Below are 17,126 nucleotides of genomic sequence, written 5' to 3' on the forward strand. Positions count from 1 at the left end.
TAAATATAATCATTTACAATCTGTTATTACTGGATCCAGTTAATGTATAACAATACTGAGGTGCACATGGGCCTAGTATGTATCTGCCAGTACAAAGTATAACTAGCATCTAATTATTATTTACACTTAGCCTGTTGCAAATAACTGCTACTTTTACATGGTAAATAGTATATATCACAATTTTCACTGTACATTTTTTCTGTAAATAGCATCTAGAGCTACTTGCACTTAGCCTACTGTAAAAAGGATCTATCGCTAAGAAAGTATGTTAATTCCACTTAGTGTAATAGCCACTGCCGTATTTTTCTTACTCTATTGGCAGATCATTTGTAAAATAAGAAAAATCCACTTAAAATATTAATAATATTATTATTGTATTATTTATTTATTTGCCTATGAGATACCATAAAATGATTAGCTATTAGTTCATTAATCTAACTTTCTGCCAGTTTTCACCTCTATTATTATAACACTGAGAAGAATTACATTTGTATTGAGTCTGAAGTATGCAGATGGCTTTTTTGGCGGGAGCTCTTGCCATGGTGAATCGTAATATCGGCACTCCATTGATAATGGCTTTTTATAGTTGTGGTGCACGATATAGTTGTGGTGCATCACACATTGATGACCTAATACAAGAAACGAGCGGTTTGTGCAAGAAAACGAACAGTATTTATATCTTTTTTACCTTTTGTACACAACCACGTCCAACTGATCAGAGTTCGCGAGTGCTTCCCGATGTGACGTGCGCGCGCGCTCAGGCTTAGTCTGCGCAAGCGCGGAAAGCCCCGGATGTGATGTCTCGCGTATGCACATCACTCATTGTTTACCACACGCTACGCTTTCAATCTGCGAACTCAGATCAGTTGGACGTGGTTGTGTACAAAAGGTAAAAAAGATATAAATACTGTTCGTTTTCTTACACAAACCGCTCGTTTCTTGTATTAGGTCATCAATGTGTACTTATGATGGGGAATTGTTTAATTTTGACTTCTCTGTCTATGCTCTTTTTAGGTGGTGACCATATCCATTATGTGAGTCACAGACAAGAATGGTTGGACCTAAAAATATCAAAATGGGAAATACTGAGGAAACAAAGAAACCTACATCTTGGATGTGCTTGAGGTAAGCTAAAACATATCAAAATTTAATTTGAGAGTGAACTATCTCTTTAACTCAGAGTCAGTCAATTTAGAGTTGATTAAACCAACTCATTTCAGCTGTTCTGTAACCGAAAACTCAAGAGTTTCCCATCTCAGGGTAAGCCAACTCAGAGTTCAAGATTAAACTCCGAGTTGGTTGAACCTACTTAGGCCTAGTCCACACAGACACGGGTATTTTTATAACCGGAGTTTTTCCTCCTGCGTTTAAAAAAAAAATCCCGTCCACATGAAAACGCAAAAACATACTATCTAGCGCTGTCAAGAGATATAACGATATAACCCAAATTGTAAAGTCACCTTGGCCAAACAGAAGCAGTCAGCGGCGCACAATCTGACGTCAAACACAGCGGATAACAGCGCACACTCTGACGTCGCAAGGCAAAAACCCTCAGCTTGGCCGTAGTTTTCAAAAATGTTCGGTTTCGGTGCCCTGAAACTGCGTTTTTGTGTGGACGAAAGGCCAAACCGCGTAAAAAAAAGTCACGGTTATAAAAATACCCGTGTCCGTGTGGACAGGGCCTTTGTGAAACGGGCCCCTGGTCTGGAGACTCTGCAGTCTCCTCCCTGATGGCAGCAGACTGAAGAAGCTGTGTGACGGGTGAGTGGGATCACCTGCGATCAAACATAAACTTCATGATAAATGCAAACAAATGACAGTCCTGTAGTACATAATGGACAAATGTCAGGACAAAATGGCAGTCCAGTGGTTGAAATGTAGTTTTTAAAATAAAATAATAAAAAAGTATTATATCAAATTATGTAATTGGCCAGCGAAGAAAGTCCGTACTGCTGGAGATACAGCCGGAAGTGCCGCTGCGAGATGCCAATGCTGCATTTTGTGTCAGCCCCTGCTAACAATGTACATGTACATTTCTTTTACTGTCTATGCTGATAACAGAGTTAATTTAGCAGAAATCAGCTAAAGCTAACAAATCATCCACAATCCCATTCCAAACACGTTCAGATTCCCCTGACATTTTGTGTCGCTTGAATCCGTCTTCATACTCCTGCTGTAATGACGTATAGCTCTTCTCACCGTCCAATGACAGTGCGTGTTACATTTACAAGCGAGAGAGGGGTTGGCTCGTCAAATCGAGGCGGAAGTTGATTGGTTGCCCCCACTTGTATACTGTCCAATGGCATTTATTTTGTAACTCGATTGACAAGTGGATAAAGAAAATCAATTGGCAAATGCATTTTTAAAAAGCGATTTAAAATGTGCATTTAACAAGATTTATCAATGTACTTTTTTATTGTTTTATTAATCCACGTTTTAAATTTAAAACATGAATTAAATATTTTTTTTTTTTAATTTGTCTATTTATTTATTTATACATTAAAAATATTTTTTTTTTATTTGATTTGTTTTATTAAACATTTAAAAAAAAGAATTAAATAAACATCTTTAAATATGTGTATTAAATTGTCAATTTTAAAAGTTATTTATTAATATACATTTTTATTTTTTAATTATCAAATCAATAAATGTATTCTTCGTTTTATTTTTTAAGTGACTCTTGGCCCTTCATAACTGTGTGTATTATGGTTGTTAAAATCAAGTAACCCATGTCTGTACATTTTAGGCTACAACGTAAAAAAAATAAAATTAAACACGTTTTGAGAAGTTTGTGGCATATTATTGCAGTAAGTGTTATCAACTCGGTATAAAAATCGAGTTAACTAGCTCTTTCTTTTCAATCTAGAGCTCGCTAACAAACATTGCCTGAATGATTCGTGAGGGAGTCAGTGAAACAGTCGCAGTCGTACGATTAAGAGAGTATTAAGGCTGTCTCTTTCTCAAAGGTAGACTTAGTTTAACTATAAAACATACCTGTATTAAAATACATATGTTTTACGTTTTACATAAGTAACCGCATCCTACTCCTGGGTTTATCGAGGGTGGAGAACGTGTTTCGGGAAGCTCGCGGAACTGGTTGTTTATCGGGCGTCACGGCACACTTTGGCACAACTTACACCGATTTAAATGTCGTAAAACTGTTACTCCGGTGGCCCTTATTCTTCCTGTAAGCTGAGAGTACACTCCTCCTTCGCCATGTGTTACCTGACAGGAGTTAGTTTCACCGAGTGTTGTTCTCAATGGGTGTGTCTCTTTCCTGCTTGGGAACTGCTTTATTCTTTCTTTCTCAATGCATTCATCTGTTCTAAAGCCGTCTCACCATCTCTTCCTCATTTGAACACAGGTAAACCCTACAGTTTTGCATTCCAGTCATAGTTCTGAATGTATGTTTGCCAGTTTTCACGTGGAAAACGGTGAGTAGCCTAGATTTAAACGTGTACTGCGCTATTTCAGTTGTCCTTTTGCCTTGGGGAGGTATTTGTCTTGGTATGTTAAGGGTGCACCTTAAGGCTGTAAGCTGGCATCAAACTCACAGGCTGTCTGAACGCTTTCAGTGCCAGTTAGGCTAACTGTTTTGTTGGGGCATGTTTATTTCAGATGTCTTCATGTGTTAGTTTTACCGTACATTCATTTGCTTGGAGAATATGCTTACAAAAATATACGTTTGCCTGAGTTAAATGATAAAGTTTGTTCTTTTAGTATTTATAAACAATTAGTTTGCATTTCATTGTTTGTTTGTTTAAATAATTTGTTGCATTTCATTTTCTCACAGATATTTAAATTTTTTTTTTCCTTGAAAGCACGTGTCATTTGGTAAACTGTGCTGTGCATTGAAATCATAGGCTGTATTTGTGGTCCATCAGTCAACTGTGTGAATGTGACATACATGTGAGAAAAGTGGCACATTTTTATGCTAAAAACTGTTGAATGAAATAAGATTTTTAGAATTTATTTACATCTAAATTTGTGTAAACAACATACTCTATGCACATGCATACAGTCCATTCTTTTAGGGTCACAAAGATTTTTCAAAAGAAAGATTTTTCTAAAATATCACAGAAATATACTAGATTAATTCACAATAGTTCTGTTTTTATTCTGTTTTATCGGACGTCTTTTGGAAACATTAAAAACCCTATAAGTGATTGTAAATCATTAATGTCTATTAATTCAGCTTATGCATTACCCCTAAACTGAGGAATGTTGCCACTGCACCACACTGCACCAAAAGTATTATTTCTACAGACTTACAATATTTCTGCTTCTAATTTTATTTTGACCCAGATTTGGTAAGAGTGGCACATCTTACCCCACTCTCCACAACCTTGTTGCCTGATTTGCTCAGATTCTCTGTTCTACTTATGTAGTTTGCTTGTGTTTTCTTGTACTTCAGAGCTTCAGCATGTCTGCTCCTGCCAGTGATGATGGTGCTGTGTCTCGCCATCTAACGGCCTGTGCTGATATGATATGCAAATATGGTAGATGTGTGCTGATGGATGGGAAGCCCACCTGTGAGTGTATGCTGGGCTACATTGGAGACACCTGTAACGAAACGATCAATAACTCTCTGTCTGTGCCGCTCACCCTCGGTTTCCTGGCTTTCATCATTGGCTTTATCATCCTGTTCTTTGGGATGGCTTTTTTCCGGCAAAGGCAAAAGGCGAAGAAGAGGTGAGACTGAGATCTTTTTTTTATCATTTAATTCAGGATTGCATTTGAAAATGCTGTTCATGCATACTGTGGAATGAATACACCTGATGTTTTTAGTTTAATGTGAATACATTGAAGAAAAAGCTTGAAAAATAAAACTATCAAGATCACTTGCTCACCAATGGATCCTCTGCAGTGAATGGGTGCCATCAGAATGAGAGTTCAAACAGCTGATAAAAACATCTCAATAATCCACAAGTAATGGATTCACCACTGGAGTCCAACAATTAACATCTTCTGAAGTGAAAAGCTGTGAGTTTGTAAGAAACAAATCCATTGTTAAAGTATGTTTAACTTCAAACTATTGCTTCTGGCAAAAAAAAAAAAAAAAGTTATTTTATCTGAATCAGGTGAGAAATATGCATAGATGAACAAAAACAGTCCAAAACAGCTCTAAAAAAATATGTGGGTGGATTTTGAGAACAACAGAGGATGGACCTTTTCACTGGAGGCGGCGTTATTATGGATCATGAACTCATATTTTGGCCAGAAGCAATGGTTTAAAGTTAAAATGAAGTTAATGATGGATTTGTTTCGTCCAAACATGCATCTTATATTTTTACAGGCCATTAATTGCTGGACTGGAGTAGTGTGAATTATTGTGATGTTTTTATCAGCTGTTGTGACTCTCATTCTGACGGCACCCATTCACTGCAGAGAATCGTATGCTTATAGCAAGTGATGGAATGCTACATTTCTACAAATCTGATGAACAAAAAACTCATCTACATCTCGAATGACCTGATGAGTAGATTTTCAACAAATTTTCATTTTCAGATGAACTACTCCTTTAAAGTGTGTGAACTAGCATACATTCAAAGTGTACAATTAATTTTTTTTACTTAAAGGTTACCCCTGTTTTTAAATTTTAAGTATAATTACATGAAATGTTATAACATTTATTACAAACTATAACTTAATGAAACTAGCATGAATACAAAAAGATAATTTCTAAGAATTTGGCATGTTTATTTAACCCTCTTTTTGCTGTACACACGTTTTTAAGGAAATTAATAGCATGATTTCAGTGTTGCGTGATGTGCAGTGATGGAATAGTCTGTAAACCAAATTTGTCATTTTGTCAACAGAGAAAAGGTAGCTGAAGAAGCCCTGTTAAGAAACGGAGCACATCTTTAACATGTTTTAATGCCAAAAAATAGGTTTGTGGTTCTACAACACAATGTCTCAAATGAACTCTATTATGATGGTAACTTACTCTTTTCTCTCTCTCTTTGTGTCCCTCTTCAAACTGTATCTTCAACACATGAAACACTTACACTCCAATTAAATACACTTTCCACCATGACACAGATACATTCTTCTCATGTTATACTGGTGTACATATGTCTTGACGTAGCACCGAATACACTCAGCATTAACTGAAAACTCTTGTATATAAAAAACGTGAAGTCCACAGCACATTTGAATGATTCTAGAACATTGGGTTGGTGTATACCTGCAGGGCAGATGAATGTTAATAATGTTAAACATGCATTGACTGGTTCCTGAAACATGCTCGGTATTTCAGTGCTGTTTTTCTGCTGTTATATTTAGCTCAGTCCTGAAAGCAGACTAGTTTCATAAACTGATAAGCCACAGACAAGTATCTTTCATGAAGAACACCATTTTTGTATGGGTTTTGGTCGTGTTTACTTTTACTTTTGGAGTTTCACAACAACTCTGCATTCAGCCTTTTTAATTTAGTTTAGTTGAGGCCTCATTCAACTGTTAAAGGGGTGGTTCGGGATTTTTGACATCGGACCTCATTTTTAGGTCAGCCTGGTTGTTATTCATCAGTGGAGACATTTTTTTTTTTTTAATTATCCAGTCCTTATATTTGGATAGTTGGCCGATGCTAGGCTAGCGCGAGTCAATTGGTATATGTTAGCCAGCCATTAAAAACCGTTTTACCCACTCCACAGTGCACCAAACGCAAATCAATTATAACACTAGACTATCGATGCAAATGTCCGTTGAGAGAATAATGTTAGAAATCAAACTTTCCTTTCATCTCAATGATCCTAAAGGAACTAGTTTCTCAGCCGCTGCGGAATTTTACTTTGCTCCGGTTAGTAATGATCAGTGTGCCAGCGGCAGGTAAATACACTTGTCATGTGTGGACCGGCTCACTCGGTTGCCTAGGTAATCAATATCACTCCGCTGCTGCTGTCGACAAGGCTTATGATTACAGGGAACAAATTATAACTAATGCAATGTGATGAAAGGTAAGTTTGATTTCTAACATTATTCTATCAACGGACATTTGCATCGATAGTCTAGTGTTATAATTGATTTGCGTTTGGTGCACTGTGGAGCGGGTAAAACGGTTTTTAATGGCTGGCTAACATATACCCATTGACTCGCGCTAGCCTAGCATCGGCTATCTATCCAAATATAAAGACTGGATAATTAAAAAAAAAAATGTCTCCACTGATGAATAACAACCAGGCTGACTTAAAAATTAGGTCCGATGTCAAAAATCCCAAACCACCCCTTTAACATGAATGTCTGTACAGGTTTCTTTCTTGTTCTTTTTTGAATAAAGATCTTTGTTTTTGTTTGTTTTTGTCTGCTTCTATTTCTCAGTCTGAATATCTGATTCAGTGCACTTCAACAATATTTGATATATGCGACTCTGGAGCACAAAACCAGTCTGATGTTCCTGGGGTATATTTGTAGCAATGGCCAAAAAAACATTGTATGGTTCAAAATTATCAATCTTTCTTTTATGCCAAAAATCATTATGACATTGAGGAAAGATCATGTTCCATGAAGATATTTTGTAAATTTCTTACCGTAAATATAACAACACTTAATTTTTTATTAGTAATATGCATTTCTAAGAACTACTTTGGACAACTTTAAAGGTGATTTTCTCAATATTTTTTTTGCACCCTCAGGTTCCAGATTTTCAAATAGTTGTATCTCAGGCAATTATTGTCTGATCCTTACAAACCATACATAAATGGAAAGCTGATTTATTTCCTAAGTATCTTTATCCATGTAAATTAATTAATTTCATTAGTTTGCTATATACTTCTGTTTTAATGCCCCTAGTTTCTATTATAATCAATGCACATGTACAACAGTGTTTTCTTTTAATAAATAGTACTTTAATACACAAACCTTGACCCCAATGGGAAATTACAGTCACATAAAGTCATTATAATCTGATTTACCCCATCTTCTTTTATCTGGATGCATGGCGTTAAGACCATTCCACCTCATTTTCACTGCTGCACTTATATGTATCTGTTTTATAGTTAATGATTAACTTTATTAATTTATAGTTGTAATACATTTCTCTTTTGTTGTGTAACAGACAAGTTTGTTTTGTACTTCCAGACTGGTATATGCTGTCTGCTTACTGTCATACAAGAAGCAGCTGATCATTTATTATGCAATGGCAGAAAGTATATATATGTGATATTAATGTACAGCAACAGGTTTAAATGTAAAAACAAATAAAACAAAAACTAGGTATTTAATACAACAAACTTGACGTTGTGGAGCAATGTACTTCATGTCTATCACTTCATTGTTCACATGACTCACGGATCAGCCGACAATTCAAACATGACCCAATAGAGATAAAACTGACACAACCAGTATTACTAGATACACTGCATCACAGACCTCTTTTGGGTAAAACTTTAGGCTGTTTTTCCACAGCAAAGGAAAATATTGCACAATTCATTGTTCAAATGAGCTTGTTTTATACAATCAAGCAGTATATATCGTGATATATCATTAGCTTACGTCTTCCATTAAGATGCATGAGTTGATTTTAACCTGCATTACAAACATCATCTTTAGGCAGGATTTTTACATTTAGTCTATTTACAACCTTCATGTTGCTTAACATAAGAGTGCAGCTGGCAAGCACAATCAGTAACTGTTGTAAACACGTAAAATACTTGTAAAAGCAAGAAAAAGTATATGGTCATCTACACTCTTAAAAATAAAGCGTTTCTTTTTTTAGTTTTTTTTTCATATTAAAACCTTTTTGGGAGCCTTTCAGTGAAAGCAAAACATTTCTTCTAAATTACCCTAAGAATAAAGAACTTTTGTGCAGTCGAAAGGATGTTAAAGGTTCTAAATGGAACCATAAGTGACAACAAAGAACCTCAATTTAGTGCAGCTGTTCAAACATCTCTCAGGTCTTTAACAGGTGTTACATCTTACAAAACATTCACAGTATGTACTGACTAGGTAAGCAGTTTCACAGGTCAGCATCGTACGGTCTTCCAGTGTAGGATGTGTTGACGGATCCTCTGTCTCGGGGTTTGGCTCTTGGGAAGTCCAGGTCATCGTCTAGTGACTTCTGCGAGTACGGCACGCTGCTATCAGTTCTCCTGCTGGAGCTTCTTGGTACGTTCATTCTCGGCAGAGGCATTGACCTGTCCGTTTTTGGCCGCTGTGTTGTGTAGGTCTGAGACTTTTCTCCGCGGAGGCATCCACCGCAGCAGGAGAAAATGCCGAGGAACATCACGAAACCCCCGAGGACCTCCATGATGCCTCCGATGTAGCCCAAAATGATGCAGTAGCCAACGCGAATGTCATCTGCTTTGTTTGGATCTCTTTTGACAAAGGTGGAATTGAGGCTGTTGAGGAGATAAGTGTACCACGCGATGGGAATAATGGTCAGGACTCCGGAGCAGAAGATAAGGAGGCCACCCAAAGAAGCCAGTATCCACCTGGGTCTTTCCTTCCAGCATCTGACTCCAGGTGTTGCCAATGCAAGGCCCAGCAGTGTCACAATCAACGACGCGACCATCAATCCTTTAGCGATCGGAATGATCTGGCTGTTAAAATAAATTTGGTCGTTGCCTTGCTGGTTGCACTGCTGGGATCTAGACGTTGTGGAGGTCAGGCAGATGTCCCAGATTCCCTGTTCCACCACCAGATCTGAAGGCTGGTTTGCTAGGTTGTTGATGGTGCGCCAGTTGGGTGCGACCGTGCTGGTAAGGTTCAGGATCCACCCGCAGGGGGCCAGGACCATGCCGAATATCAGGATCCCCGGAGTCCGCATGGTTGAGGGTCGAGCTACTGTCCGCTTTTGAAGAGAGATGAGTGTGTCAGCTGCTTAAGAAGAAACATACTGAAACTTGGAGGAGGTAGATCTGTATGATAAGCATCTGAAGGGCGTGGTGTTGAATGCCTGGTTCAAATACAGTCAAAACTGGTTTTCAATGCATGCCGTGTTTCAGCCGAACCTTGAACACCAGTATGCAGGGCTAGGGGATCAATAGAAGAGACTGGGGAAAGTTGTCTCAAAGAAAAGTTGTTTATATTGGAGAGACTATGAGGTTTCAGGTCAAAAGTTTATCTGCATTAAGTTTTGTTTAATAGCAAGTTGTCTTTGTTTGTTTTAACCAAATCAAAAATTGCCTTAAAATAAAATGTTTCACACACACACACACACACACACACACACACACATACATATGCCTTTTCATTTCAGTTTATTCATTTGGTTGATAATTGGGCCAAATAATGTTACAATAATGTTTCTCAACTGCTTTACAGTTTACATTATGCTGAAAGCTAACACGTGATCAGTAATTATAGATTTTATAATAATAATAATAAATTTTATAATGCTGACAAGTTAGTGAACATTCAAATATAATAGAATATAGATTCATAAATATAGAAAGCAATTTAAAAATATAATGTAAAATCACATTTAAATACAGCAAAAAGATGATAACATTCATTATTGCAACGCATATTATTGTATTCAAAATGAACAGTTCGTAAACTTATTTTTATTATATTAAAGCAGCTTAATATATAAGTATATTGTTCATCTATCACAATAATAATACATACAGAAAAATACACAGCCTTCAATCATTTGCCCAAAATTTGATGGGTGGACGTCAATTACAACATTACCGTTCACAAAAACTTCCACAGAGACATTCTGCATATGATTTTGTCCGTCGTAAACACCAGTGACACACATTTCTGCAAACATTCAAAGCCTATGTGAGCAGTGCTTGTGCTAAGATTAGCTTCCTTCAGAAGAATTGATTTGCTTTTTGTATTTGGAATAACTGTACAAACTCTAGAGCTTCCTGATAAGTTATATATTTACACATTAGTAGGCTTCTACAAAAAGACATGGAGGGAAGGCCTGATGCCACTGCAGTGATGAGGGCATCACAATATAAAGTACAATGTACAAAACCAAACTAATGGTGTTAGTGCTCTTCAGTAGAACTTCAAAACCTTACCAGGTTCAGTATTTATGATGGTATCCATCGTTTCCGCTAAAATATAGCTGACATGACTGATAACATCCATGATAACACAGGAGGTAAAACAAGAGGTCACATGATGAATTACAGTTCATCAAAATAGCCTTTCAGTGAACCACGGCTAATAAAAACACACACACACACTAAAATAATGTTTAACATGAACTAAACGTCGTAAAATGTAACGTAAAGCACATGACTCGCAATAAAAAAATATGTGTAAACACCTATGAAAAATCTAGGCCACTTCCTTTTACAATTTTCACTGTAAATTTTACAGGGACTCTTAAGAATTTGCTCAAATATAAGGCACTTACATTGTACATTTCAATGTTAACGCTAGTCTACCTGAAAAAATAAATAAATAAATAAAATCTTCCTTATTGTCTCAGAAAAATCGAGTTGCTCAAAACCCAATTTATGAAAACTTTAACATACATAGTAAACTTACTTTCTGAAGCAACACGTCTTTCTAGGTTAACAAATTATGATTTAGAGTGTACAAAATACATATTTTACCAAAATATTTTACATGAACCTCTTAACTGTCACACTTGTTTTTAAATACAGATGTGAAAGTGCACTATCCAAACTAATTCATGAACGAATACATTTTAATATGACTTTTCTTGGTAAAGCAATGTCAGATTTTAAAATGGTTCTCACATGAAGAATTTTGAGGTTTTAGTCTTTCAATTGATATATACTTTATGATGATGATAATAATAATAATAATAATTGTGACAAAGTTCAAAACTGTCATGGTTTAGATTTTTGAGGAGCAAAAAATTAATCTGTTCCTACATCAGTTGTAACAATAAACAATGGCAAAATATCTTTTTAGGAGACTTTTCCAACAATATAGAGGCTAGTTTGTCATGATTAGGATTTATTTGTAAAATCCTTTAATAAAGTAAATTTAGGCTTCCTCTGAGGGGACAGTAGACAGCTGAGAGGTTAAATGTCTTAATAAATCTAATATAGCCTATATTAACGGGATAACCACTAAACAGAACTGCTATTAAAAAGATAAACTAACTGATTTCATCTGATAGACAATCGCGCTTTTTTACGCGGGAAGCGATGGTTATCATAGTGATTTTCGTACATTCGCAGTTTGTTCACGAGGTTAAAAGTTAAGTTCTTTCACAAATCTGTGTCGCAAGGTCGTGCTCTGTAAGCAGTGCTAGTCGTCGGTCTGCTGTCCTGTTGTTGTCTCTTGGCCCGTGTGAAGTCCATCTCGCTTTGTTTGGAGTAATAGGGGACGCTGCTGACGCTGGGAACCGCGTCCACGCGCGCTGGAGCGGGATCGCGCTTCTGACCGCCGCAGCGCCGGCACAAACCGAGGGACATCACCAGCCCACCGAGGACCTCCATGATCCCGCCGATGAAGCCCAGCACCAGGCAGTATCCCACACGGACATCCGTGGATGTGGAGAAGATGGAGTTCATGATGTGAGTGTACCACGACACTGGGATGATGGTGAGGACTCCTGAGATGAAGATGAGGAGACCTCCGACCCCAGCGACCGTCCAGTGCGGTTTCTCAGTCCAGCATCGCACTCCAGCTGAGGCCACGCCGATGCCAATGAGATTGAGAATGAGCGAGGACAGCATCAGAGCTCGCGCGATTTGGATGATCTGCGCGCTGAAGTACTGCGTGTCCTGCTGGTTGCACTGAATGTCCCGGGACGATGTGGAAGTCCTGCAGATGTCCCATAATCCTTGCTGGAGGACCAGGTCGCTGGGTTCTCCCGGGATGTTGTTGATCGTGCGCCAGGCTGGTGCCACGGTGCTGGTCAGCTCCAGGACCCAGCCGCAGGGCGCGAGCACCATCCCGACAATAAAAATCCCGGGAGTTCGCATGGTGACGGCTTCAGGTCACAAAAATAGCCTTGCTGGCAATGGATGGATTTGTTTCCGGTTGTTTAAAAAAGTAGCTGGGCGGCAGAAACTTCTCGCAGGAGGATCCCGTAAAATCGGGCTATTGTTGAGCGTCACATGACTGTCTACGCTTGTCAACATCATAATCGCTCCAGGTTCGACAACCTGTCCTAGACGCACCTGTGGAGCCCCGCCCACTGAGTGTTACGTCACGCGAGACACGAAAGATTCAGGAGAGACTCTGGTGCTGATGATGATCATTTGTTCATTAAGTACTAGTAATTGGAAAATGCTTTAATATGCTTTCAATTACAAATTATACAGCCCACTTTTTTCTACTAAACTTGTAAAAATAAAAAGTATTTTTATAAATAATATTTTTGTATGGGGAGCCAAATTACTAAAAATTAAATCATTAAAAAATGCTGAAATATATAAATAAATCGTTAAGTACATAGTTAAATAATTCATTCATTGTTTAAACCATTTATTTATTTGTTTAAATAATTCATTTTCATTTAATTTCATTTTCAGAGTTATGTGCCGACAACCATAATCTTGAAAATTAAATGTGAACGAAATAAATGAAAGACAAAATAGATGAATTATTTATTTATAATATGTATTTAATGATTTAATTATGTATTTAACCATTTATTTACATATTTCAACATTGATTTAATTATTTAATTTTGAGTAATTTTGCCCCCCATATTTTTTTTGTTTTTCTTTTTTTAATTTGTCATTTATTTTATAACCTATATTTTTAATTTGAGGAAAACTATAGTTATTGTTTTGAACATTTTGTACATTTTTGAGAATAAAAAGGAAATAAAAGAAAAGAAAATGGCAAGAATTATATTATATTAGTTCAGTTTAAACAACAAGTTAAATGATCAGGTGCGCAAACCACGGCTGTGTTTGCCACCGCGGAGCCACCAGCAGCAGCTGTTCCACTCTGTCCAGCCGTATTCTGGATAATACTGCTGGGATCAAACAAATTGGGGGAAAAGCATACAAACTGGTCCTGGGCCAACAGTGAGCTAACTTATCCAAGCCCAGGGGCGATGGGGGGCATAGGGAGAACCATAGCGGGCAATGCGTAGTCATGTTCGACGCGAATAAATCCACTCTCTTCTCCGAAAATCTGCCATAAGAGATTCACCGTTTGGGGGTGTAATCTCCATTCCCCTTGCTCCAGAGTCTGTCTGGATCGCAAATCCGCTCCGAAGCTCAAACGTCCGGGGACATGAACAGCTCGGATCGACAGAAATTTGTTCTGAGACCAAAGAAGAACATGTCTCGCCAGCCTGCACAGGGGGCGAGAGCGTAATCCTCCCTGATGATTCAGGTATGACACAACCGCTGTGTTGTCTGATCTGAGCAGTACATGACGGCCGATCAGCAGATTCAAGAAATACTGGAGAGCCAGAAAAACTGCCAGTAATTCCAACCTGTTTATGTGCCAACTGCGTTGTGCCGCTGTCCACACTCCATGGGCTGGGCGCCCTTGACAAACAGCTCCCCAACCGGTCAAAGACGCATCCGTTGTGACAGTCTCTCGGAAAGCACAAATCCCCAGCCGTAGGAGAAATTCGGTTGACATCCATAGTTTTAATGACATCACACACCTCCGTGTCACCGAAATCGTCCGATGCGGAAGACAACGGGGTGAAATATTTCGTCTTTTCGTCCACCACTGAAAAGGGGCATGTGAAGTAATCCCAGACGAATTATGGGGAATGCCGCTGCCATTAGACCTTAAGTCTGAGGCACAATCTCGCTGTCACTGTGCGACCCACTTTGAAGTGCCACACGCATGACGCAATCGACTGTGCGCGCGGGAGAGAAAGCTTTGCTGTCATCGCGCGAGAGTCCAAGTCTATTCCCAGAAAGGTTATCCGTTGAGAGGGGATTAAACACTTTTCTGGAAATTCGTGTGTTTGAGTCTGCGATTGCGCTAACACCAGCCAATCGTCTATGTAGTTCAAAACATGAACGCCCTGGAGCCGCAACGGCGCCAGAGCTGCGTCCATGCATTTTGAGAAAGTACGGGGAGCCAGAGCCAAGCCAAAGGGAAGAACGCGGTACTGATACGCTTTGCCCTCTAAAGCGAATCTGAGGAACTTCCTATGTCTCCCGATGATCTGAATATGAAAGTATGCATCCTTCAGATCGATCGTGACAAACCAGTCGTTTGGTTGATTATGAGACAAAATAGACTTTACCGTCAACATCTTGAATTTGCTCGGCCTGAGTGCAAGATTCAGACGGCGTAAATCCAGAATGGGTCGCAATCCGCCGTCTTTTTTTTTTTTTTTTGGTACCACAAAATAACGGCTGTAAAATCCTGACTCCATCTGAGAGGGGTGTACTTCTTCTATAGCCCCTTTGCTCAGCAGAGCTGACATCTCCTGTCACAGCACCGCTATTTCCATCGGTTTCACCACCGTGGAAAGAATTCCGCGGAAAGAAGGCGGGCCTCTTCGAAACTGAATGGTGTATCCGTGACAAATTGTGCATAACACCCATTGAGAAATGTCGGGCAAGCGTTCCCCTGCGGTCCGAAACAATACTAGCGGTTTCCAAATTTCCGCTTCCTGCAACGCTGTCATACACGTTAAAATGTCCGGGCACGAAAAGCTCGTGGCGTTTTTGCACAGGGGAAGTCTATGCGTAAGAGCCGTTGTGTATAATCCTGAAACGTGTCCACGGCAGGAATTAGGCCAACAGATTGAACATCGGGATCTGCCGCTAGCGAAAAAGCAGCGGCTGTGCGAGCCGTCATAAAAGGGTAACTTGTGCAGGACCCTTGAATCCCCCCTCGAATTCTGAAAGCTGGATTACGCAGAGTGTCTGAGGGAACGTTTGGCGTTACAGCTCGATCCAATGCTGCTCGAAGCGCTGTTTGCGGCGGGATTTAATCCAACAAGATAAACATCGGGCCACGCCGCTAGCGAGAACGCGACGGCTGTGTGAGCCGTATAAACTGGCCGTCTTTGTCAGCCTCTTGTGCCGTCCCTCAAACTCTGAAGGCTGGATTGTGCAGAGTGGGGTAGGGTAGTTTATCCACCACGTGGGTAACCACATAAATAGCTCACTGAGTTAGGGGAGGCGCGTTTCTCCTGTCCGCTCGGAGGGAGAGAACCGCATGTTGGACAAACATAGTTTGAAAAAGCAAATCTGCTGATTAACACGCTCGAGTGGGGGAGAGCGAGCAAGTGGAAAAACTCCAGTGCATCACTGCATTCATGGTCAAGCCGCACATATCGCCCCTAACCAACACCTCGTGCGGGGCCTCGGCGACCGCAGAAGCGAAACGGTGGGGGTTAGACGCGAGGCGACCTATAGAAATACACTCCAGAGCTTGGATTCCTTTTTTTTTTTTTTTTACTGTAGCCGTAGGCTATCACGGATAGAACATGTAGAGAGGCTGCTAACGAACCTCTCATGAGTGCCTCCTCGTGATAAAACCATTATACGGCTCTTACCTTTCGTTGACTCATCGCGTCCGCGAAGAGGAGTTAACACTGCTCGTAGAAACCGCTGGAGAACGCGAGATGAATCCTAGGGCACAGATGATTCGCTTCCCTGAAGGAATGAAATCTGAGCGAAATGGCGCGCGGCACCCAGGTATACGATGCGTACGCATGCGTAGGGCGGTCTCAAGCGCTATTTGGCCAATAGGATTGGCGGGATGGTATAGGGCTTCAGACATTCGTCACACCGAGGGGTGTTCCCATAGCCGGTGACGTCACCGCAGCATCGAAGTGACCTATGAAAGGGAACTATGTTAGGCTGGGTTCTTTGGGTTATTTTTAATCTCTTTTATCTTTTTTTAAATCTCTTTTCTGAGTTTCTGTTATCTAAAAGGTTCAGTGATATGACTGTCATTGTCAGCCAGACAGTGCTTGTCAAGCTTGTCTGCTTTGCTCTGTAATCAATATTTTTCGAGTGCATTGTTTTCGCAATTTATGCTGCATTAAAACCAATCCAAACATTAAAATTAAATAAACGTTAAAATGGAATAAAAATATATAGAATAAACAAACATATTTTATTTCAGCTAGTCGCAAAGGCAACATTTATCATTATCGTTTATTTAAATTATTGTCTCTTTATCATTTAGTTAAACCTGATCTAGCATAAAAACCAGCAGTAGCAAATAAAACTATTATTAAAAAAAAAGTAGCAAATAAAACTATTATTAAAAAAATATTGCAGTTTTTTTGTTACAAGAAAATA

At 39.1% G+C, this 17,126-nt stretch overlaps 2 protein-coding genes and 1 long non-coding RNA gene across 6 annotated transcripts; 1 reads left to right on the forward strand and 2 right to left on the reverse strand.

Moving 5' to 3' along the window:
- Positions 1-2,947: 2,947 nt before the first annotated feature.
- Positions 2,948-5,990, forward strand: LOC132127660 (uncharacterized). Of its 4 annotated transcripts, none has more exons than XR_009427568.1 (4): positions 2,948-2,966; positions 3,365-3,434; positions 4,415-4,692; positions 5,820-5,990. It is a non-coding gene; the product is annotated as an uncharacterized LOC132127660 (long non-coding RNA). The 4 variants fall into 4 exon arrangements; XR_009427567.1 differs by lacking the exon at positions 2,948-2,966 and adding an exon at positions 3,080-3,264; XR_009427566.1 differs by lacking the exon at positions 2,948-2,966 and having other exon boundaries at positions 3,087-3,434.
- A 1,832-nt stretch (positions 5,991-7,822) lies between these two features.
- LOC132127656 (claudin-23-like) lies at positions 7,823-9,832 on the reverse strand. Its single transcript, XM_059539642.1, has one exon. The coding sequence runs from the start codon at positions 9,761-9,763 to the stop codon at positions 8,954-8,956; it is 810 nt and encodes a 269-aa protein (XP_059395625.1). The 5' UTR covers positions 9,764-9,832; the 3' UTR covers positions 7,823-8,953.
- Positions 9,833-10,179: 347 nt separating this feature from the next.
- LOC132127657 (claudin-23-like) lies at positions 10,180-12,985 on the reverse strand. The gene has a single exon (XM_059539643.1). The coding sequence runs from the start codon at positions 12,861-12,863 to the stop codon at positions 12,144-12,146; it is 720 nt and encodes a 239-aa protein (XP_059395626.1). The 5' UTR covers positions 12,864-12,985; the 3' UTR covers positions 10,180-12,143.
- Positions 12,986-17,126: the final 4,141 nt, after the last annotated feature.

Source organism: Carassius carassius, chromosome 45 (genome assembly GCF_963082965.1).
Source record: "Carassius carassius chromosome 45, fCarCar2.1, whole genome shotgun sequence".
Lineage (NCBI taxonomy): Eukaryota > Metazoa > Chordata > Actinopteri > Cypriniformes > Cyprinidae > Carassius > Carassius carassius.

What these genes read in the sequence shown, in the direction of transcription:
- LOC132127656 (XM_059539642.1), bottom strand. Translation starts at nt 9,763, where the DNA reads ATGCGGACTCCGGGGATCCTGATATTCGGCATGGTCCTGGCCCCCTGC.
- LOC132127657 (XM_059539643.1), bottom strand. Translation starts at nt 12,863, where the DNA reads ATGCGAACTCCCGGGATTTTTATTGTCGGGATGGTGCTCGCGCCCTGC.